General features: G+C 43.0%; 1 protein-coding gene across 4 annotated transcripts in view; it reads right to left on the reverse strand.

Moving 5' to 3' along the window:
• The window catches only part of LOC120028024 (SWI/SNF-related matrix-associated actin-dependent regulator of chromatin subfamily D member 3-like), a 62801-nt gene that overhangs the window by 2622 nt on the left and 35802 nt on the right, over positions 1–24377 (reverse strand). For 3 of the 4 annotated variants that reach the window (XM_038973146.1, XM_038973144.1, XM_038973147.1), the window contains exons 2-12: positions 20777–20967; positions 13849–13891; positions 12409–12531; positions 11827–11949; positions 10227–10322; positions 4110–4211; positions 2006–2167; positions 1646–1743; positions 1103–1295; positions 390–512; positions 202–303 (exon numbers count right to left, since the gene is read on the reverse strand). In XM_038973146.1, the coding sequence (XP_038829074.1) occupies positions 202–303; positions 390–512; positions 1103–1295; positions 1646–1743; positions 2006–2167; positions 4110–4211; positions 10227–10322; positions 11827–11949; positions 12409–12531; positions 13849–13891; positions 20777–20967 (1356 nt within the window). The remainder of the gene's footprint in view (positions 1–201; positions 304–389; positions 513–1102; positions 1296–1645; positions 1744–2005; positions 2168–4109; positions 4212–10226; positions 10323–11826; positions 11950–12408; positions 12532–13848; positions 13892–20776; positions 20968–24377) is intronic. The other variant, XM_038973145.1, reaches the window with a different exon arrangement.

Genomic DNA, 24377 nt, shown 5'->3' on the forward strand with positions numbered 1-24377 from the left:
ATTTGTAAAAAGTGGTAAATCAAACATTTGATTGCTTGTGAATGTGATAGGTATTGGTAAGACTGGTAAAACAGAGCAGGTACAGCTTCAAAGCAAAATATGACTTATCTGATCACAATTCCTAGTTTGTGTTTCTACTTGGATGCTCTTGTGCGAGTTATTAAAAGGTTTTAATGTGCAGCGTTTGGCATTTCTCCTCACCTTGCAGTAGAAGTAGCGACTGACGGCCTCCTGGGACCAGGGCTCGTGGTAAAACGCCGCCCTCCTCTCCTCCTCTGGGTTCCCCACCACGTCTGTCATCAGCTGCAGCCAATCAGAGAGCACTGTTGGTCAGGTAGGTGTGTGTGTGTGTGTGTGTGTGCGTGCGTGTGTGTGTGCGTGTCCCTCACCTTCAGGTCTCTGCTTTGGGACTTGAGCCAGTCCTGGATGTAGCCCTTAGGATCCCTGGAGAAGCTGAGCATAAAGTCCCTCTGGATCTTCAACTGGTTGATGGACTCAATGGTCTCATGGATCTACAGGGTTCATAATGATCACTGATGTTAGAGGACAGCTTACACAGATCTAAGCATATGAAAATAACTTTCCAATTTCAATACACCAATTTATTTGAGCCACTGCGTTTCTTCAGAATTTGCATTCAAATAGTTGTGTAAGAAACGGGGGTGACGGTGTAAAGAACAAGGCTTTTCCCACAGGAACATGAAGCCACAACACCTATGTAAAGGTAGATTTACATTGTGGAGATGCGGGAACAGCTCTGACAACACAGAGATTTTCTCCACACGGCCGACATGCAATTTATACCAGTGCGATTGTTTATCCACGGCGCGCGCAAAAGTGTTTCAATTTCAATTCCAAATTTTCCCCATTTGAAAAGCATTTCAGTGTACTTCCAGAATTGAAATGGAATTGCAGAGCATGTCAGTGTACTTCCAGAATTGAAATGGAATTGATCCCAACCCTGGTGATTGCACTTCGGGCGACAGGATTCTCCGGGAGAATCATATAGAAATCTATCCGACACGGTCAGACAGCTCTGAACTCTAATTCACATATAACTGACGGTAATTAGTCGTCACACATCTCCGCAATGTAAATCTACCTTTAAGGTCATCTTGGGTAATTGTGATTGGCTATCCTTCCTGTGTGGTTGTCCCACCTTGTTGTCCAATGAGGCGATCTCCTGCTGGTTGGCGGTGGAGAGCAGGAAGCTGCTCATCTGGCTCTTCAGGGGGTCCTCCACCTCCACGTCAATGTCATAGCATGCCGTCTTCTTCTGGTCGTTAGGGTCCACACTGCATGGAGAGGCGGGGAAGGATGGTGAGACTGAGGTTGTTGGCAGCATTTCAAATGTAATAAAAATGAAAAGCCTGGAAGGCAAGAATGCTGGTGGTCTGTCTGTATCTTACCAGGATTCTTGCCTCCCAGCCTTTACACTTTAATTGGATTATCTACCCTTTGGGACAGTATTAACTGTGAAGCGCTGTGCCCACATTGTTATCTTATAGCTTTTCAAATGTATTCATCTGCTAGGTTTTTATATTTTATATAACATTAAAAAATGCCTTTTATGACCAGGCATTCACCCTTCAATTTAAACCAGGAAGTTGCCAGGTAGGTGTTACAGTAAGTGTGAGCTACTCACCTGATGACGTGGTTGATGACGATGGGGTCAGGGGGCAGGAGGAGGTTGGTGAGACGCTGGGGGATCTCCGAGAACTTGAGCCTCGGGCAGTCAAAGATCTGAGAGGAAGACAATAACATTGCAGAATAGAGACCTATCAGCAGGGAAGGGCAAATGTGTCTCCCAAATGGCACCATATTCCATTAATAGTGCACTACTTTTGTCTAGGGCCTTAGGGTTCTTGTCGAAATTAATGAATTATATAGGGAATAGGGTGCAATTCAGGACGCAGACAATAACAAAAGGCATACTCTCCCTACTGAAGGTACTATGACAACAGGTAATACAGTACCAGAGAAGAACTAGAAGGGTGTAGTCTACCTGCTGAAAGTACTTGTCACAGTTGATGTACTCCTTGTCATGGGAGTCCTGCAGCTTGTTGGTCTTGACATACTGCCACAGGGCCTGGATGATACAGGAGCGGGTCTGGGTGTGGATACCCAGCAGCCGGGCCAGGCGAGGGTCAAGTTTAAACTGGGGGGGCTGCGGAGAGGTCACAGTCAGTACTAGCCGACTGACCTCAGGAACTGTTACAACTGCCAGATGACAGCTGCTTTGGGGACACTTTTGTTAGAGTTTTGTAAGACCTCTAAATAGATTTTAGCCTCGTGCACTACTGAAAATTAAAAGGACTGCCAAAGCAGCAGCTACTCTTCCTGGGGTCCAGCAAAATTAAGGCAGTTTATACAATTTTAAAACATTACAATACATTTCACACACTGTGTGCCCTCAGGCCCCTACTCCACCACTACCACATATCTACATTACTAAATCCATGTGTATGTATAGTGCGTATGTTATCGTATGTGTGTGTGTGTGTGTATCTGTGTGTGTGTATGCGCCTGTGTGTGTGTTGCTTCACAGTCCCGCTGTTCCATAAGGTGATTTTTTTACCTGTTTTTTTTAATCTAATTTTACTGCTTGAGTCAGTTACTTGATGTGGAATAGAGTTCCATGTAGTCATGGCTCTATGTAGTACTGTGTGCCTCCCATAGTCTGTTCTGGACTTGGGGACTGTGAAGAGACCTCTTGTGGCATGTTTTGTGGGGTATGCATGGGTGTCCGAGCTGTGTGCCAGTAGTTTAGACAGACAGCTCGGTGCATTCAGCATGTCAATAAATAAAAGTAGTGATGAAGTCGATCTCTCCTCCACTTTCAGCCAGGAGAGATTGACATGCATATTATTAATATTAGCTCTCTGTGTACATCCAAGGGCCAGCCGTGCTGCCCTGTTCTGAGCCAATTGCAATTTTCTTAAGTCCTTTTATGTGGCACCTGACCACACGACTGAACAGTAGTCCAGGTGCGACAAAACTAGGGCCTGTAGGACCTGCCTTGTTAAGAAGGCAGAGCATCACTTTTTTATAGACAGACTTCTCCCCATCTTAGCTACTACTGCATCAATATGTTTTGACCATGACAGTTTACAATCTAGTGTTACTCCAAGCAGTTTTGTCATCTCAACTTGCTCAATATCCACATTATTTATTACAAGATTTAGTTGAGGTTTAGGGTTTAGTGTGTGTTTTGTTCCAAATACAATGCTTTTAGTTTTAGAAATATCGAGGTCTAACTTATTCCTTGCCACCCACTCTGAAACTAACTGCAGCTCTTTGTTAAGTGTTGCAGTCATTTCAGTCGCTGTAGTAGCTGACGTGTATAGCGTTGAGTCATCCGCATATATAGACACTCTGGCTTTACTCAGTCAGTGGCATGTCGTTAGTCAAAATTGAAAAAAGCAAGGGGCCATAACAGCTACACTGGGGAATTCCTGATTCTAACTGGATTATATTTGATAGGCTTCCATTAAAAGAACATCCTCTGTGTTCTGTAAGACAAGTAACTCTTTATCCGCATTATAGCAGGGGGTGTAAAGCCATAACACATATGTTATTCCAGCAGTATACTATGATCAATAATGTCAAAAGCTGCACAGAAGTCTAACAAGACAGCCCCCACAATCATTACATCATCAATTTCTCTCAGCCAATCATCAATCATTTGTGTAAGTGCTGTAATTGTTGAGTGTCCTTCCCTATAAGTATGCTGAAATTCTGTTGTCAATTTGTTTACTGTAAAATAGCATTGTATCTGGTCAAACACATTTTTCCAGAAGTTTACTAAGGGTTGGTAACAGGATGATTGGTTGGCTATTTGAACCAGTAAAGGGGGCTTTACTATTCTTGGGTAGCAGAATGACTTGCTTCCTTCCAGGTCTGAGTGCACACGTTCTCTAGTAGGCTTAAATTGAAGATGTGGCCAATAGGAGTGGCAATGTCGTCTGCTATTATCCTCAGTAATTTTCCATCTAGATTGTCAGACCCTGGTGGCTTGTCATTGTTGATAGACAACAATAACTTTTTCACCTCTTCCACACGGACTTTACGGAATTCAAAAGTACAATTCTTGTCTATGGCGCCCTCACCTGGTAGTCCAGCATTAGCAGCAGTGTGCAGCGCACGCTCACGTCCCCTGGCCGCTTCACCTGGAAGCCGTCCGTCTCCTGGGTGGTGGGAGTGCGGTGCCACTAGCAGGAAACACAGAGACAGAAACCCCACCTTGAACACTACCTACAGGCACCGGCCACGGAATTCCAGAATATGTACATACAAACGTGCACACAAAGACGATAAAAGAATACAAAACCAAATGTGTACACTTTCAACGAGCAGCCTTGCTCTCGACCCTTTGAGTATGTTGTCTTTTGGAAGGCTGAATCGCTGTAAAAGAATAGATCATGCATGGTGTGGTAAGGAACTGAGTGAACTATCAAGACAGCAAAGGGTTGATCATTTGTTTTTCCAGAGGCGCTAACGCATATGTTGGCATTCAAAACAATAAAATAAATCAGATTGAGAATCACGATATCAGAAGTATTTTATAACCTAACAAGAGCATGGCTTATCAAGTTGAGACTGTACCCTACCCAAATAAAAACTCTATTTGGCATTACAGTATCAATTTTCTCCTCTGATATCCAGATATCAAACCCTCCCTGGTATTTTATCTATGTGGAAATGTTATTTGAGTCTGCATCTTACCTTCGCTTTACTGGTCAGCAGCTGAAAAGAAAAACACTTAAAGTTCCCTGCGTTTCAGTGAATTGTAGCCACTTAGCATGCAACACTGGGAGGGAACTGATGGAATGCTTTTCTACTGCTTTACCACTAACTCAATGTAGGGTTTACAAAAATATATGTTTTCATTGCTGTGTTGTGGTACATTCCATTTGATGGACAGATTCATTCCAAGCAAAGCGTTATCTATGCCATCTATCCTTGCTAAAAATATTATAAGGTGGGTAACCTTGAGAAGTACTCTAACCTCAAAACACTCAAGGAAGCATTTTGTCAAGTTAGAACACCTTGTGGCTGTGTGTGCGAATGTGCTTACAGTGTCAAAAACATGTTTTTACAATTCAAAGGTTGGAACCTCAGACACCATTCTCTGGTAAAATCTTAATTCTCCGGTATAGTGGATTCCTCAAGATCTAAAACCCCATTGAATACTAAAATCCGTAATGAGCTGTTTTGGACTGACTGTGTTTTACTGCCTTTTCAGTAAAATATCTGTTCTCAGATGATAACATCCGCCAGCTAAGTCAATAAGAGTGATGTCAGATCTAGTAGCCAACAATACCAAAATAGGCTAAATACAGTAGATGAGAATACCCACTGGGCACACACTGGTTGAATCAACATTTCCACGTTATTCATTAACGTATTGTTGAAAATACATTGGATTCGAAAAAAGTAATCAACCAGTACTGTTTCTCAGTTTCACAATTTCTGACATTTAATCCTAGTAAAAATTCCTTGTCTTAGGATCACCACTTTACTTTAAGAATGTGAAATGTCAGAATAATAGTAGAGAGAATGATTTATTTCAGTTCTTTCATCACATTCCCAGTGGGTCAGAAGTTCACACACTCAATTAGTATTTGGTAGCAATGCCTTTAAATTGTTTAACTTGGGTCAAACGTTTCGGGCAGCCTTCCACAAGCTTCCCACAATAAGTTGGGTAAATTTTGGCCCCTTCCTCCTGACAGAGCTGGTGTAACTGAGTCAGGTTTCTAGGCCTCCTTGCTCGCACACGCTTTTTCAGTTCTACACACAAATGTTCTATAGGATTGAGGTCAGGGCTTTGTGATGGCCACTCCAATACCTTGACTTTGTTGTCCTTAAGCCATTTTGCCACAACTTTGGAAGTATGCTTGGGGTCATTGTCCATTTGGAAGACCCATTTGCGACCAAGCTTTAACTTCCTGACTGATGTGTTGAGATGTTGCTTCAATATATCCCCATAATTTTATTTTCTTATGATGCCATCTATTTTGTGGAGTGCACCAGTCCCTCATGCGGCAAAGCACCACCACAACATGATGCTGCCACCCCCGTGCTTCACGGTTGAGATGGAGTTCTTCGGCTTGCAAGCATCCCCCTTTTTCCTCCAAAACATAACGATGGTCATTATGGCTAAACAGTTTTAATTTTGTTTCATCAGACCAGAGGACATTTCTCCAAAAAGTACGATCTTTGTCCCCAAACCGTAGTCTGGCTTTTTTATGGCGGTTTTGGAGCAGTGGCTTCATCCTTGCTGAGCGGCCTTTCAGGTTATGTCGATATAGGACTCCTTTTACTGTGGATATAGATACTTTTGTACCTGTTTCCTCCATCATCTTCACAAGGTCCTTTGCTGTTGTTCTGGGATTGATTTGCACTTTTCGCACCAAAGTACATTCATCTCTATATAGACAGAACGCGTCTCCTTCCTGAGCGGTATGACGGCTGCGTGGTCCCATGGTGTTTATTCTTGCGTACTATTGTTTGTACATATGAACGTTGTACCTTCAGGCGTTTGGAAATTGCTCCCAAGGATGAACCAGACTTGTGAAACTACAAAAAAGAAATTCTAAGGTCTTGGCTGATTTCTTTTGATTTTCCCATGATGTCAAGCAAAGAGGCACTGAGTTTGAAGGTAGACCTTGAAATACATCCACAGGTACACCTCCAATTGACTCAAATTATTTCAATTAGCCTATCAGAAGCTTCTAAAGCCATGACATAATTTGGGAATTTTCCAAGCTGTTTAAAGGCACAGTCAACTTAGTGTATGTAAACGTCTGACCCACTGGAATTGTGATACAGTGAATTATAAGTGAAATAATCTGTCTGTAAACAATTGTTGGAAAAATGACTTGTGTCATGCACAAAGTAGATGTCCTACCCGACTTGCCAAAACTATAGTTTGTTAACAAGAAATTTGTGGAGTGGTTGAAAAATTAGATTTAATGACTCCAACCTAAGTGTATGTAAACTTCCGACTTCAACTGTATACACACACACAGTCAAGTTTGGACACACCTACTCATTCAAGGGTTTTTCTTTATTTTTTACTATTTTCTACATTGTAGAATAATAGTGAAGACATCAACACTATGAAATAACACATATAGAATCATGTAGGAACCAAAAAAGGGTTAAACAAATCAAAATATATTTGAGATTCTTCAAAGTAGCCACCCTTTGCCTTGATGACAGCTTTGCACTCTCTTGGCATTCTCTCAATCAGCTTCACCTAGAATGCTTTTTCAACAGTCTTGAAGGAGTTCCCACATATGCTGAGCACTTGTGGGCTGCTTTTCCTTCAATCTGCGGTCCAACTCATCCCAAACCATCTCAATTGGGTCGAGGTCGGGGGATTGTGGAGGGCAGGTCATCTGATGCAGAACTCCATCAATCTCCTTGGTCAAATAGCCCTTACACAGCCTGGAGGTGTGTTGGGTCATTGTCTTGTTAAAAAACAAATGATAGTCCCACAAAGCGCAAACCAGATGGGATGGCGTATCGCTGAAGAATGCTGTGGTAGCCATGCTGGTTAAGTGTGCCTTGAATTCTAAATAAAATCAGACAGTGTCACCAGCAAAGCACCCCCACACCATCACACCTCCTCCATGCTTCACTGTGGGAACCACACATGGAGTTTATCTGTTCACCTACTCTGCGTCTCACAAAGACACCGGTTGGAATTTGGACTCATCAGACCAATGGACAGATTTCCACCGGTCTAATGTCCATTGCTTGTGTTTCTTGGCTCAAGTAAGTCTCTTCTTTTTATTGATGTCCTTTAATTGTGGTTTCTTTCCAACAATTCGACCATGAAGGCCTGATTCACGCAGTCTCCTTTGAACAGTTGATGTTGAGATGTGTCTGTTACTTGGACTCTGAAGCATTTATTTGGGCTGCAATTTCAGAGGCTGGTAACTCTAATGAACTTATCCTCTTCAGCGGAAGTAACTCTGGGTCTTCCGTTCCTATGGCGATCCTCATGAGAGCCAGTTTCATCTTAGCGCTTGATGGTTTTTGAGACTGCACTTGAAGAAAGTTGAAACAAAGATTCACTAGAAGTTGACGGAACTTCCATCAAGCCAATTAGAGGCTGGAGAGGGGCAGGCAGTCAACTAAGGTCAATTAAATCAACATTTTTTTCACCTAAAAAGCCTGCTGAGATAAAATGCTGATTTAAAATTATTACTTCTCATTTTTCTCAATAATGATACCAGAGTGACAACTTGCTAAGGCATAGAAGAAGAGGAATTTCTACGCTTCAGTGCATGAACTGTTTTCCAAAATTTAGACGGATCACCAGCAGAATCTGAGATAGAACTTAGAAAGTAGCTTGATTTAGCTTTCTGGAATGTGGAAGTTTATCAATTTCTCAATTGCCTGAAAAGCTTCCAAACAGCTACAGTCAGTTTTTCAAACCTTTGCCCAGGCCTGTTTTTTTTAAAATTATAACTAGATCTGAAAGTTCTATAGAGAACCAAGGATTTGTTCAATTTTTTTTTTTACACTAAGGTGTTTAAAGGGAGAGCATGTTTTGTCTGCCAGAGAGAGAAAAAGAGATGAGAACAATTCTAGAGCTAATTCAGGGTCAGGTATGCAGCTGAGATAGGAGAGGTCAGGGTAATACACATCATGAAGAAAAGCTTGTGGAGGAAAAATGTCTCTTCATAATTATACGAGGATCAGTGTTAATCCTTTTGGTATCTCTAATACAATGGCAGGAGAGCGATCACTGAGATCATTAGCAAAGACGCCACTCGACAAATACTTGTGGGGATTATTTGTTACAATTAGGTCAATCAGTGATAAGTTTGCTGGATTTTGTATTAATCCGTGTGGGTTTTGCAATCGGTTGAGTCAGGTTAAAGTCAAGAAAAATATTCTTAAAATGGTCTGAGGCCGGGGTAAGCCAATCTAAGTTAAAATCCCCTAAAACGACAAATTCAGATGAAAGAAAAGGTTTAAATACTCAGAAATAGTACCAACATGGTGTCCTTTGTTGGGCAAATCAGCTGTCAATGTTAACTTCATAAATCCAACATCACTCCGAATTGACATTCACATACAGCCTGGGTAAGAAAAGTTAGGAGTTACTTTCAACTATTCAACGTTATTTAGGTAGTCTACACAAATGAGTATGGATGCTGAGCAATGTCTAAATGTGTTCAGCTGAAACGTACACAGCTTGTTTCCAAATCTAAGCATGGAACATAGAGGTAGGCATTTGGATGGTAAACTTGTTATCACTGAAGTGCATTACCCCTCATTTACCAGTAGGTGTCACTGTTTAACTTGGACTGTGGCTTCACATTTTATTTCAATATACCCCTTTATTTAGGTTGATGGCATGACGTTGAAACGATGACGTTGATTCAAACAACATTTTACTATCAACATTGAAACAAGGTCAAATAAAATCTGTCGAATCAAATATAAAATTCAACATAATTTCAACCATGTGTGGTTGAAAGTTTGGTTGAAATTCAACCATATATGGAATTTTCTATGCAATTTCAACATATACATAGTTCTAATGATTATATTGAAATTAGATTGATGTAACAACCTGTAAGTCAGGTTAAGTCAATGTATTTAAGTTGAAGTTTACCCTAATTTCAATGTTTACAAGGCAGGTTGAAATGAGACGAAAACAGCACTGGTTGATGACTTTTTTTCAAATCTAATGTATTTTCCACGTTGATTCCACATCACAATACGTTGACAAATTACATTGAAATAATGTTGATTCAACAAGTGTGTGGGTAGTGTATTTATTTTCTCAGAATCATAACTAGCCTATGGCCTAATCTTCTACAGGGGTGTACATTGTGAGCTGCATTGTAACTAAAGATACGATGCCAAGAGTCTTTAGTGGTTAAACACTATAGTTAACCCCTTGTTTGCCCAAAACCTGCTGAATAGATCTGGATGAGGCTGAAGACCATAGAATTAGAATGAATAGAACGGATGTCCTCATTCAGATTAATTACGCCACTATGAGTCGACTGGGGGCCATTTTGAGGGTCCCCAAAGCAGTAAAGCACAAAGCGTCCTCAACTGACATTCCAAAAAAGATATTCCATTCTCATTCTATTTCTATGGGCGGAACACAGACAGGGTAGAGGAGACGAGAGTGAGACAGAGAGGACAGAGGGTGCAGGTATACGGTCAGCGGTCATCAGGGAACATGAACTCACCTCTACAAGGTGGTTGTCAGGACCGTATAGGTCTTTGTCCAGCTCAATCACCAGGCTCTTGAAGAAAGAGGAGAATTTCCTCTTCAGCTTCCCAGGCTATGGAATAAAGAGAGGTGGTTGGTTAGTTTAACGTGGACGGAACATTTGGGCTGATATGAACATTTGAAGAGTGTAACACGGGACAAACTCACTCACACACACACACACACACACACGGAAGTAGCATTAGCCACTCTAGCGTGGTGTTTCATGCTAGAAAGTATGCATATTTTCCCAATTTTTTCCATCTTCTCGACATTAAATCGAGTTAAGAAAGAAATGGATTCCTTTGTCGCCTGAATATAGAATGTTTTATGTACAAACCGGTCCACGGGGGATACGAGTGTATAGCCGGCTGCATACATTCCCTTTGGACGGTAAGATGAAACGACTCAATAGCGCCATCCGCTGGCCTTTGGTGCTAGGCCCTTGTTTGTTTCCTGGTTACTGAACATCGGTCTCTGGGAGTGATTTCAACGAAACCCCTATGCACTACTGTTGAACACCTGCCTTAGATAACTTGATATACTGTTGTCATTGACTATAGCAACATTTCTAGGACAACAAAGCAGTGATATCATTCAATTTACCCTAGGCCCTAGGGGCAAGGGGTTGACCAAAGACGTAGAAGGGACCACAATCAATGTGAATACAGGATATTCTCAGGGTCCACTTCCTTAAAAGTGGCCCGAAAATATTTGTGGGCTCAGAAAACCTCAAATAGTCCAAACCACTGTGAAATGACAGCCTTGACTCAAAAGCTGATGAGAGAATTAGAGTTGAGCCATTTGAAGTCGATCTTACTCTGCAAAAGAAATCTATGGTCATGTTGCAGAAATAATCTGTGCAAACATTTAGCGAAACATTTATCATTCCTCAGAAGGCCTAACAAAACAAATCTTGTTGCCGATTCTGGAATTGTGGAGATGTGTTAGAACTATACAAGACTGCCATACATGAGTGTGGGGCAAACACTCCACAAAGCAGCTCCTGGATCAAAGAGCTAGCAATATTCATACTTGGTTGAATGATTGAGACATGGCCACAGATTTTTTTTGAATGCATTTCACCACGGTGAAAAGTAAAAATTTAACCCACCATGCTGCCACATTTAAAATACAGTCCCCCATAAAATAGCTGGTTAGCGTTTTTTTGGCATGAATCTTGTTCTAGAGGCAGTTCTCCAGAGTGGTCACTAGCTGGCAAAGCCACAAAGTGATAAAATCTGGTGTTAAACTTAACCCTAACCACACTGCTAACCCTAATGCCTAACCCTAACCTTAAATTAAGACCATGAATTTTTACAAAATCACTCACTTCTGCCTCCATGACAAGACTCATCACAATAAACGTCAACCTGACAGAAAATATGTACAGAGGAGAAATCTGACTCAGTGGTAGGGATACAGTTCAAAAGAAACCGTTCATAATCGCTATCATACATAGAAGAGACTTCACAGAGGGAATTTTTTTAAAACTTTTCTAAACAAAATCAAACAAACCAATCACGATGAATTGATCCAGTGATATTCCATCGTTCTACAGGAAGTAGAATACTCACATCATCCAGCAGCTTCCCCTCAACCCGCAGCTCCCATGATGCAATACTGCCATCCGAGTCGTCAGCGTCGGGCTTGGCAGGGTTGAAGGTGTTGGAGATGTACAGCCTCAGTTTACGCTTTTGCTGTCGACACAAACACAAAGACACTGTTGGAACCAGTGGGCATTTCTGTACACATCAGTCTTGGGCACTTTGGTACCAAAGAAAAATACAGAGATGTTTCATGTTCCATTGTTCAAAGGGCATAGTATTTTCGTATAGGGAAAGGGAATACCTACATAGTCAGTTGCACAACTGAGTGATTTCAACCGAAATGTGTCTTCTGCATTTAACCCAACCCCTCTGAACCAGAGAGGTGCAGGAGACTGCCTTAATAGACATCCACGTCCAGTGAGCAGTTGTTGTCGGGGGTTAACTGCCTTGCTCAAGGGCAGAACGACAGATTCTTCCACCTTGTCAGCTTGGGGATTCAAACCTTTCGGTTACTGGCCCAGCACACTTAACCGCTAGGCTACCTGCTGCTGCTCGTACAGTAAAGTATATTATCGTAGTGAGATCCTTCAGGCCTATGATATGTGTTACCTTCATGGGTCTCTTCAGGGCTTCCTGGATGTCCACCCGTTTACGCATGATGGTCTGGTCCAGTTTACGTTCGAAGGCCAGCAGGTCCATGTAAGCCTGTGACTCAGGGACCAGTTCACGGATCTGATCAGAGGAGAAATCAAACAACCAACTCTTAGTGTCTCTGACACAATATACTCTATCATATTTAACCCAATGCTCGTGTATAGCTTTAGAAGAACAACAATCCTATTATCCAGTAAAATTGAACTGAAAAAAAAGATTGTGACAATAAGTTGTGGGATTGACTGAGGTTTGTGTTTAAGCTTAAGTTTCATTAAGGTAAGGCATTCTGCGATCAGAGCATGTCTGGTGTCTGCACTGCAACGGTGACTGTATTCTCTCAAGCCACCATTTCCCCCAAAAGTCTTTCCGTCCTTCTGTTACAGGGGTGACACACCTAATGAAGGTGACAGAGCGGGCAGTAGTGCCCACAGGAGCTGTGACTGCTCAACACCACTCACTAAATTGGTGCACCAGTCCAGCCTTTAGTGGTGCTAAGTCTGCATTTGAAATGCAGCGGGCACATCAGCGCGAACCCCACCCCTACCCAACCTGCCCCTACTCTCCTTGACACATTACCATACTCATCCCCAGATGGAGGGAGTCCGCACTCTGCCAAGGCTACTTACCAAACTGGGCACAGACTCCCAGATTCTCCCACTGCGTTACCCCTCTCCCTCTCTCCATCTTTCTAATCTATCTGTCTCTCCCTTCATTGTTCCCTCGATCATCTCATTCCTTCTCTACCTGCGTCTGTCTGTCACCAAGTTGAGGTGTAGTGCAGACAGAATGCAGTGTGGGACATTCCCTGTCCCTGAGACATGCAGCTATCCCCATCCCCTGTCTGGCTTGTGTTACGATAAGACCCACAGACTACGGAGACACTCATAGGAGAGACTGGGAGCAGCATGGGGCTCCAGTCCAGTGCCACCAGCAGCAGCCTTTACAAAATCAATGCCCAGGCTGGGCAGGGTTGAGACGGGGCAGGGGGGCATGAAGGGGGGAGCGGAGGTTGTGGCGCAGGCAGGCAGAGGAGAGTGGCTAGACGTGGGTTTGTTTAGCCCTGACGCGGACCACACACTAGACCCACCCTCACCTGTGGAGAAGATGTGCCTCCTCTAAACCGTAGGGTTGTTTTATACCGGCTCTGTTTCCTACCAGTCTATTGGTTATTCCATTTGAAAATAAGAGGAATCATTAAACAACGGTGCCAAGCCTGCGCCAAGCCTCTGATCACCCAAGCATCTCTTTTACGCTCCATTTGTAATAACACATAATCATCTGCCCCTCCAAGCCCCGAGATCAAAAACGCACACATGTTCTATTCAACAGAGAATGGATAATAACACGCAAACACTCGAGTAATGGGAGAAAAATACAAAATATACGCAATCTCACCCTCTGTGGAAGAATCTTGTCTGCCATTTTCCTTCTCTTGGCGCTACAGAGAGGGAGAGAAAGACAGAGAGAAAATGGAAAAAGAGAGCATGTTACTATGGTGACTGATAGCGTAGCACCCAGGCCATCTGCTAAAATGCTGGGCCACATCCAGCACCCCAGTGTCCCAGCTGTGTGTGTGTGGAGTGAGTGGTGTGTGTGTTGCGTGTGTATGTGTGTGTGTACGCAATGCGGATGTGTGTGTTTTGGGGGATCCAGCAGAGGCAGGACTATGGTATACCACCTGGAGAGCAGGGACTAGTGACACATGTAATACCTCATGCACACACACACACACACCTCATGACTCAAGCTGTACCATCCAATGTACCGTATAGCCTTCTCTATATTAATGCTGTATATTGTTTGTATGTTAGTGAGTGTTGGCTCTGTCGCCAACTGTGGCCATCTCCAGAGGCAAATTTGTTACATGACCACCAATAACAATGCTTCTGAATCCAACTTTCTTCTTTCCGATGAGGAGAAAAGTACAGTCGCCTATAACCCTTGTGATCTTATGTGAAGTTAACGTGACAACATGTTAAAACAACATGTGATAACATGAAACTAAACATGTGAAAACATTACCTCGTGTGGGGGGGGAAAAATGACAACATGAGGATGCAAAATTTCAACATGTGATACCATAAAACTACACGTGACAACATTTGAACTAGACAATCTCCAGGGGACCATGACACCATCCCAAGAATGTCATTGCCCTTTCGGGAAAACCACAGGATGTGGACAATCACATGATTGCACATGTGGACAATCACACGATTTCACATTTCCACATGTTTTGCTTGTGAAATCTGGTGATCTGGTGACATAATCCAACGGTTGGGACAGTTATAGTCTGGGGATATGGGAGTACTGTCAAACTGCACTGCTATTTTAGTCATCAGTTAATCTGACTAGTCTGTTATCATTGATTTCATTTACTTTATTTCAGCATTGAGGTTTTTTTGTACAGTTGTTGACACGGACATGGTGGAGTAGCAGAAAGATTGAAATGCTGAGTTCAAATCCCAGGTTTGTTTTTGTTATTTTTATTTATTTCACCTTTATTTAACCAGGTAGGCCAGTTGAGAACAAGTTCTCATTTACAACTGCGACCTGGCCAAGATAAAGCAAAGCAGTGCGACAGAAACAACAACACAGAGTTACACATAAACAAACGTACAGTCAATAACACAATAGAAAAATATATGTACAGTGTGTGCAAATGTAGAAGAGTAGGGAGGGTAAGGCAATAAATAGGCCATAGAGGCGAAATAATTACAATTTAGCATTAGGTGAGGACATGTTGAATTATAATTACTGTATAAATAAACATACATATTTGACACACTTTGAAATTGTGTAAGTTGAAAACACTATGTTAAATGCACTGTATGTGTACCATAACGACTCAGTTTTGTTTTCAAGGCATTACCTGTGAAATCTCATGTGAAAATCATGTGGTTTTTCCTGTAAGGCAGGGGTGTCAAAGTCAAATGGACGGAGGGCCAAATAAAAAATTTAGCTACAAGCCGAGGGCCGGACTGTTCGAATGTTCATTGAAAAAATTTTAAATGACGCATATAGTCTAGTGAACCTAATTGAACCTACTGAAAACCTAACAAATATATTCCAATATGATCAGATAAATAAAGCAATATTTTCTTATGGCTCTGTCAGTAATCTTTAATTTTCAACAGACACAAAAGACAAATTTCCTTTATATAAAAATCCCCATAACATGAACATTAAATGAAAGAAACCGGTATTCAAGGCACCATCAGTAGCCTATATTTTCTATTTTAGCAAAAGTGGGCCAATGTCAGAAATGTCGGTGCTCTCATCCACAGCCAAGGAATATGCAATGAAATCTTTTCCCTTTTTCACAAGCTGCTCTTTTAGATTGATGGACAACTGGTCTACTCTCTCGGCAATGGTGTTTCTGCTCAGACTCACATTTAAAAAGAGTTGCCTTTTTTCTGGGCAAACTTCGTCACAAACTTTAATCATGCAGTTTTTGATGAAATCCCCCTCCGTAAATGGCCGGGCTGATTTAGCGATCTCTTCTGCCAAAATAAAACTGGCCTTGACAGCAGCCTGGCCTTGTGATTTGGCTTTTTTGAACAGAGCCTGTCGAGATTTGAGGCCTCGTTTTAATTCCTCTGCCTTTTGTAGCCTTTGTTCCATGTCCATATTCTTGTTTTTGTCCGCGTGTTTCGTTTCATAATGTCGTCTCAGATTATACTCTTTCAGTACCGCCACACTTTCTCCACACAGAAGACACACAGGTTTTCCAGCTACCTCCGTGAACATATACTCCGACTCCCACCTTGTTTGAAACCCCCGGTTCTCAGTGTCCACCTTCCGTTTTGCCATTTTTGATGGGTATCTGAAAGTTAATTTTACTGTGATGCTGACGACTGCTGTGCCAATAAATATTGAAATGAAGCAGCCTACTGCTCGGTGCGTCACCGTTGCATTGTGGGAAATGTAGTATTGGTGCGTGTAAAAGATCTGCGGGCTGCCGGCTTGCTGCGGTCTGCGGGCCGGTTCTAATAATAAATCAAGATCATCCCAGGGGCCGTAAAAAACCTTCTCGCGGGCCGGATGTGGCCCGCGGGCCTTGACTCTGACATATGTGCTGTAAGGGAACCCGTCAGTAGCCTACTTGTCAAATTCTTTGGGTATGAAACATTTTTGAAAATATAATGATAAATATTGTAATTTTTTGCCTGGTACATCATTTGTGTTACCACACCTGATAGATTACTTACCATGGGTCCCACCTAATGCAAATGAGGTGTGCTGTTATGGTTAAGATGCCGAACGCTCGAACCACTAGGCTACCCTGGATGGAGACAGACATATAATCTAATGCTTGGGACAGATACAGTTGAAGTCGGAAGTTTATATATACACCTTAGCCAAATACATTTAAACTCAGTTTTTCACATTTCCTGACATTTAATCCTAGTAAAAATCCCCCGTCTTGGGTCAGTGAGGATCACCACTTTATTTTAAGAATGTGAAATATCAGAATAATAATAGAGAGTGATTTATTTCAGCTTTTATTTATTTCATCACATTCCCAGTGGGTCAGAAGTTCACACACTCAATTAGTATTTGGTAGCATTGCCTTTAAATTGTTTAACTTGGGTCAAACGTTTTGGGTAGCCTTCCACAAGCTTCCCACAATAAGTTGGGTGAATTTTGGCCCATTCTTCCTGACAGAGCTGGTGTAACTGAGTCAGGATTGTAGGCCTCCTTGCTCGCACACGCTTTTTCAGTTCTGCCCACACATTGTCTATGGGATTGAGGTCAGGGCTTTGTGATGGCCACTCCAATACCTTGACTTTGTTGTCCTTAAGCCATTTTGCCACAACTTTGGAAGTATGCTTGGGGTCATTGTCCATTTGGAAGACCCATTTGCGACCAAGCTTTAACTTCCTGACTGATGTCTTGAGATGTTGCTTCAATATATCCACATAATTTTGCTTCTCATGATTCCATCTGTTTTGTGAAGTGCACCAGCACCTCCTGCAGCAAAGCACCCCCACAACATGATGCTGCCACCCCTGTGCTTCACGGTTGGGATGGTGTTCTTCGGCTTGCAAGCATCCCCCTTTTTCCTACAAACATAACGATGGTCATTATGGCCAAACAGTTCTATTTTTGTTTCATCAGACCATAGGACATTTCTCCAAAAAGTACTGTCTTGGTCACCATGTGCAGTTGCAAACCGTAATCTGGCTTTTTTATGGTGGTTTTGGAGCAGTGGCTTCTTCCTTGCTGAGCGGCCTTTCAGGTTATGTCGATATAGGACTCCTTTTACTGTGGATATAGATACTTTTGTACCTGTTTCCTCCATCTTCACAAGGTCTTTTGCTGTTGTTCTGGGATTGATTTGCACTTATCGCACCAAAGTACATTCATCTCTATATAGACAGAACGCGTCTCCTTCCTGAGCGGTATGACGGCTGCGTGGTCCCATGGTGTTTATTCTTGCGTACTATTGTTTGTACAGATGAACGTGGTACCTTCAGGCATTTGGAAATTGCTCCCAAGGATGAACCAGACTTGTGGAGGTCTACAATTCTTTTTCTGGAGGTCTTGGCTGATTTCTTTAGATTTTTCCCATGATGTCAAGCAAAGAGGCACTGCGTTTGGAGGTAGGCCTTGAAATACATCCACAGGTACTCCTCCAATTGACTCAAATGATGTCAATTAGCCTATCAGAAGCTTCTAAAGCCATGACATCATTTTTGGGAATTTTCCAAGCTGTTTAAAGGCACAGTCAACTTAGTGTATGTAAACGTCTGACCCACTGGAATTGTGATACAGTGAATTATAAGTGAAATAATCTGTCTGTAAACAATTGTTGGAAAAATGACTTGTGTCATGCACAAAGTAGATGTCCTAACCGACTTGCCAAAACTATAGTTTGTTAACAAGAAATTTGTGGAGTGGTTGAAAAACTAGTTTTCATGACTCCAACCTAAGTGTATGTAAACTTCCGACTTCAACTGTATAGTGTGAGGATATGTGAGTAATGTTAAACTGTATTAGACATTGGCACACCAGCTGGGACCTCAGTCTCACTCAGAAATCTTTTAACAGGGCAGGGCAAAATAATTAGGGTAAGTTAACAGGCCAAATGCTGAAACACAGAGCAGCATCGGGAGTTGGCTTGGTTACAATTCAAAGGGATCTGAGGGTCATAAACTGGGAATCACAACCCTCTAGAGATGATGAAAACATCGCATCTTGCCAAAACATTAAAAAAACATAGTTGATTAAAGAGGTGTTAGGGCATCCTTTGGTATAGCTGACATTCCTAAAAGAGACACTTACAGCATCATTTGTTCCCATCATGCCATGCTTCAGTCTACAGCATGCATCTTCACATTCGGAGGTACCCTAATGAACACCTGGTAAAGCTTTCCTCATGGGGAGACAAACATAGGGGTTTGTTTGGGGTAACATTTGGGGGTGGGTTGACCGAGCCTACACTCGGAAGTGCTGGGGTCGGGGGTCAGGGGAGAGGGCAGGGCGGCGAGTAAAAACGTGTGAAAAAACGGACATGCAGCAGAATAAACTCCTACTTTGATCCGAGCGTTGGATCTGATTGGGCATCTCTCATGTCCATCTGCCTCGCTGGCATCTCATTGGCTCCAGGGAATCCCACTGGCTTCCTAAGGGTTGATGTGATTTGAAGGTTGTCCGATTAAAGAGGTTGGTTGGTGTGACAACACACTAGTGGCAGCAAGCAGGATGTCTGTACTGAAGGACAAACTCGTGGTTGTGTGTATGTCTGTGTAGGTGAGGGTGCGTTAATATCGGTGCACGTGTGGAGGTGCACGTGTGGAGGATGCACAGGCATCAGTGTGGGGTGCATCTGTGTGCATGCACACACAAAGTGAGAGAGGAGGACATAGTGGATCCTGGTGATCAGTGGATCTGGGGGTCTCATTTGACGCTTGTCTAGCAGGGAAAGGTTCTCATTGTACAGTGGGGAATCATGCTTCACTCACTTCAGTGTTTCGATGGCACACTAACAACAAGCAGACACATTGGTAATGAACACACTGGGACTAAGGCACAGACTAGCACACTGTGAAAAAGGGAGTGACAGAAGCAAAAACACCCCCTCTAGTCCTACTAGGATCCAGGTAGTATTGATAAATGTAGTGCGTGGGAAAACTGGGCATCTCTGAACGCTTCTATGTAGGCCTATAGTCTTTGTGGGTTTTCTATGTGCAAAGTATAGCTGCACCTGAAGCTTTTTCACAAATTATAGGGCTGTCCTATAATTCTCAGCCCAAAACATCCTTCCTATTGTCTACAATGCAAAAAGTACCAAATTAAAACTGATCTTTGACTCGACTGTAATTACATAAAACTATTTCTAGCATCCTTGTAAATTGAAATTTGAATATGCCCTATTTTTAGAAGCATGGCAGATTTGTATGGGTAGAAAAGTGCTGGCTCGACAGGACGAGCTCAGGTGCATCTAGCCAATAGCCATACGGTTTCAATGACACTGCAAACACAGGTGGCTGTGCCTGTGCTGGGCTGTTGGCTGGGGAGGGGGTTGTCAGCTGCCAGAGGACAAGCATTGGCTTTGCCAGAGAAAGTGTCACCTACTGGGTCACCCTGGGACATCGATCAGGCAGGCCCTCAACAGGGAGCGAGCCGTGGAGGCAGGGGTGGAGGGCCGACATAGGACAACAATTTCTGGCCCTTGTTTGACAAGGCTGCTTAATTGTGAGTGGATCAATTGCACTGCGGATACAGAGAGGGAGAGAGGGAGCATATTGATCTACTCTCTAATAACTACACTTGGCTCAATCACCTCCCTGAGGAATTACTCAGGGCCGGTGGTGTACATGTGAAGCACAACACAATGTGGCTATGGTTTTGAGGAACTGTTTTTGTGACTGTCAATTATTTTTCAAAGCCAGTTCCTGGGATAGACGGATTGGTTTTGGCAGAGACGTTATATCTCATAACCCAGGTTAGCTCTTATTCTGAGGAGTGTAGATGGTGTCCACAATATGCTGACCATGATAGCTAACAGACCACAAAACAGAGGTCATAATGTGGCTAAACCTAATCGCCAGATGTAGATAAGGGGGGTGAACAGTGTCAGAGTAGTGGATAGGTTGCAATACTAAAGCAAGCAGTAGGGGGAGCACAGAAAGAGAGAGAGCACTCACAGCACAATGCAGGAGTGAGAAACACTCGGTCTGATAGATGCAGATGGTGAATTGCAGATATTACACACAGAAACATGACCAGAGGCAGGCATGGAGTAGAGAGGGCTAGGTTGCAGAGGTGAGAGGGGACGGGGGTTGGATCTTGGATGAATCCTGGTCGTGTGACTCACTTTCTGGCCCGGTTCTGTACGTTCTGCTGCTGCTGGTTCTGCTGGGAGGGGGCAGGTCTCTTGCGGCTGGGCTCCATGACCGGGGTGGGCAGGCCGGGCCGCACCGTAGGGCTCCCACTGTACGGGGGGCCGGGGGGGCCCATGGGGGCACCCTGGTGGGGCATCCTAGCTCCAGATGGCATTCCAGGACGCTAGAGATGACAGGAGACACGGTATTAGTTACTGCACATTTCAAATACAGACGTAGGGCTGGGCGGTATACCGTATTTGACTATATACACCGGTATTGATGCTCGGGCCAGTTCAGGTTTTTACTTTACCTTCTATTACGGTATTTCAATGTTTGGGTTGTTAAATGTGATACGTAACTCCAGCGAGTTTAATGTCAGTTTTTATAGTTTACTCTGTTTGCTACTTGAGCCGTCTTTCTCCCTCTCCTCTTGCTGCATGCCGCGTCCCACGCCAAGCCTGCCCCGTCAATCAAGGAGAGCAGCTGCTCGACCATGGAGTCACAGGCACTTTCTTGCCATTCACTCTGCAGTCTGCATGGTCAGATAGACGCAGAAAGATGTTTGTGACAATGATGCTGCTTTCTATAAGCGTCCTATAAATACATTATTCGTTTGTGTATCTTACTGGGTGAAAACTACTGTCTGCTAGTTTGTCTTTAGCAAGTTCTGTTAGCCACTAATGCTAATCGCTAGTTAGCTGACTAGCTAGCTTGCTAAATGTACTAAGAGTCAGAGCAAATGTAGCTAGCTAATACAGCCTGGTCACAGATAGAACAATAAGCTAGATGTTTCACAGGATGTATACATCTGAAGCATCTGGCTGGAGATGAGAGGAAGCCCAGTTGCCGGCAGTGGGAGAAGATTTGGATTTTGGCCGACATTCTGCAAATTTTCTCAATTAAACATTTGATCTCAAAACAGTACTGTTCCCAAAACGATCATTTGTTACAAACAGAGTGGACTTGTTTAGCAGACTTTGCCAAAGTTTTTTAAAAATTGCATTATTTACAATGAGTGCAAGGACGAATTGAATTATTGCACACAGAAATATGAAAATACATGCTAGAACGTGCCAATAGGATCTTGATAGCTCGTGCTTGGCTCTGCCCACCTCCTTGCTTGTTCTACCCACTATGATTAATTTGCTCCCATTGGAAACAACAGGCTGTGGTGTATCTTGGGTTAGTTCTAAAAAATATTTTGCATGTTACCAGTGCTGGTGTAGGCCTAGATAAGCATGTTGTTTGTGCAACAGTATCTTCTAAATCGGATAAGAATAGACGAAGCATTAATATGTTAGTTAGCTAACGTAAACTCACCCCATTCCGTACAAATGTGCGCAACCGCGACATTCAAACGAGGCTACAAAGAAAACTATTGGGACTGTAGCGACTGTGGTGATTTCAAAATCGGGGGTGTGAACTAGGTTTCTATTCAAGCATTGATCGACATGGTAATGGCTCTATAGTATTGGAGAAAAGTTGAAAAAAACGGACCCTCCGTTACATCGTGACGTGTCATGTCGTAACGTACAGCACGCATAAAGCAACTATTTCTGTCTTACAATCTCTCTCCACCAGGTGTAGCACTTATCTTTTAAAAACAAGAAATGGACAGTGACGAGGGTAAGGGGGGGATACCTAGTAATTTTTTGCATCATCATTGCATGCGATCATCATTCTCAAAGCCACTGTTTACTTCTAAGATCACTTTAGCGCCGCCCTAAAAACCCGATTCAAATTTGACACAAACCTTCAAATAGGTATGTAATGACACATTATAAACTCTTTATAGTGTTTTATTTACATTTTAGAGGCGATAAGGTGATAAGTTGGACAGATCGAGTGAAAAAAAGCAATTTCCCCACACAACATCTCTCCTTCTCACTATCACACATTAGTTTCGCTTCCCCACCCGCCATTTTAAAAAAAAAGACCCGACGGGGCTCATTGCCTGCTTGAATTATGCAGAAACGGGCAGCGTTTAGGTCATGTAATTGATCATGTTGGAAAGGGGAGAAATTGTGCTTTACAATGGTATTGACATTACAGTTGATCTGGAAGTATTACGTTTTGGGGGCGCTAAAATAAGGGCAATTGTACGGACCAAGGCGATGTACGAGTTTACGTGAGTTTACGTTAGCTACATGAGGTAAGAAAACATGTAATGCAACATCTCTTACATTCTCCTGAAAACACTGACCAACACTTTGGTTCCTACCCTGTCAATTCCTCCCTGGCTTATTCATTCATTGTCATGTAAACAACAATGTATTCAATGTGCTCCCAACTATATTCCAACGATGGAAAAAGAATGATTAATCTAACTCTATGATTTCAACAGTTCACCAATTAACTATGCCTAGATGTTTTGCCCATATCATGCAGCTCTGCTTGGAACAGTGTGGAAATGATAACAAAAGTGCGGGAAATGATGAAATTTGTTTTTGTTTCAAGTTGGATTGAACCCTATAAAATAATCCGAATGGAGAAAGCCCCATTGAAATCACTTTTAATGTGTTGCCACCCTAGAGTCATGAACTACTCAAAGCATATTTAGAATGTGAAAAATATTGTGATATGATATTTTGGTCATATCGCCCAACCCTACACAGACGTCATGGTTTGGTATGTAGTGTACACTCAAATGACTGGTCTGTATTAGGTGTGTTAAGCCAGGACTGGAACAAAATCCTGCACATACTGATGCCTTCCAGGACTGGGATCAGGAACCCCTGGTTTATGTCCTAGCCCAGATGTCATTTACTCCAGTGATTCCATTAATAAAACATTGAATGAATGAAATCAAGTCGTATAGTATTCATGTGTAATGATTCCTTTCTCACTCACTCATGTATCTCTTATTCTTGCTGATAGCAAGATCACTCAAAACACACCCTGAAGAAAGGGCTAACAGTGATTACACACACACACAGGGACTTTACACTGAAGCCAAATGTCCAAGTGGCCACAACAATCTAGCAGCGGCCTGCCTGCCTGGCAACCCTGTGAAAGTTGGGGGGGGCAACACCTGTGGCTGCCTGTCAGTCACTCCGTGTGTCTGTCCCATGGCAACAGCTGTTGTCCCAGGCTGTGTTTAATGCCGCAGCGAACTGTCTGACTGGAGATGGAATCCAAAGAGCTACCCAATGAGAGGAGAGAACCCAAAGAGCTACCCAATGAGAGGAGAGAACCCAAAGAGCTACCCAATGAGAGGAGAGAACCCAGAGCTACCCAATGAGGAGAGAACCCAGAGCTACCCAATGAGAGGAGAGAACCCAGAGCTACCCAATGAGAGGAGAACCCCCTAAGAGCTACCCAATGAGAGGAGAAACCCCTAAGAGCTACCCAATGAGAGGAGAAACCCCTAAGAGCTACCCAATGAGAGGAGAAACCCCTAAGAGCTACCCAATGAGAGGAGAAACCCCTAAGAGCTACCCAATGAGAGGAGAAACCCCTAAGAGCTACCCAATGAGAGGAGAAACCCCTAAGAGCTACCCAATGAGAGGAGAAACCCCTAAGAGCTACCCAATGAGAGGAGAAACCCCTAAGAGCTACCCAATGAGAGGAGAAACCCCTAAGAGCTACCCA

This window comes from Salvelinus namaycush, chromosome 33 (assembly GCF_016432855.1).
Source record: "Salvelinus namaycush isolate Seneca chromosome 33, SaNama_1.0, whole genome shotgun sequence".
Lineage (NCBI taxonomy): Eukaryota > Metazoa > Chordata > Actinopteri > Salmoniformes > Salmonidae > Salvelinus > Salvelinus namaycush.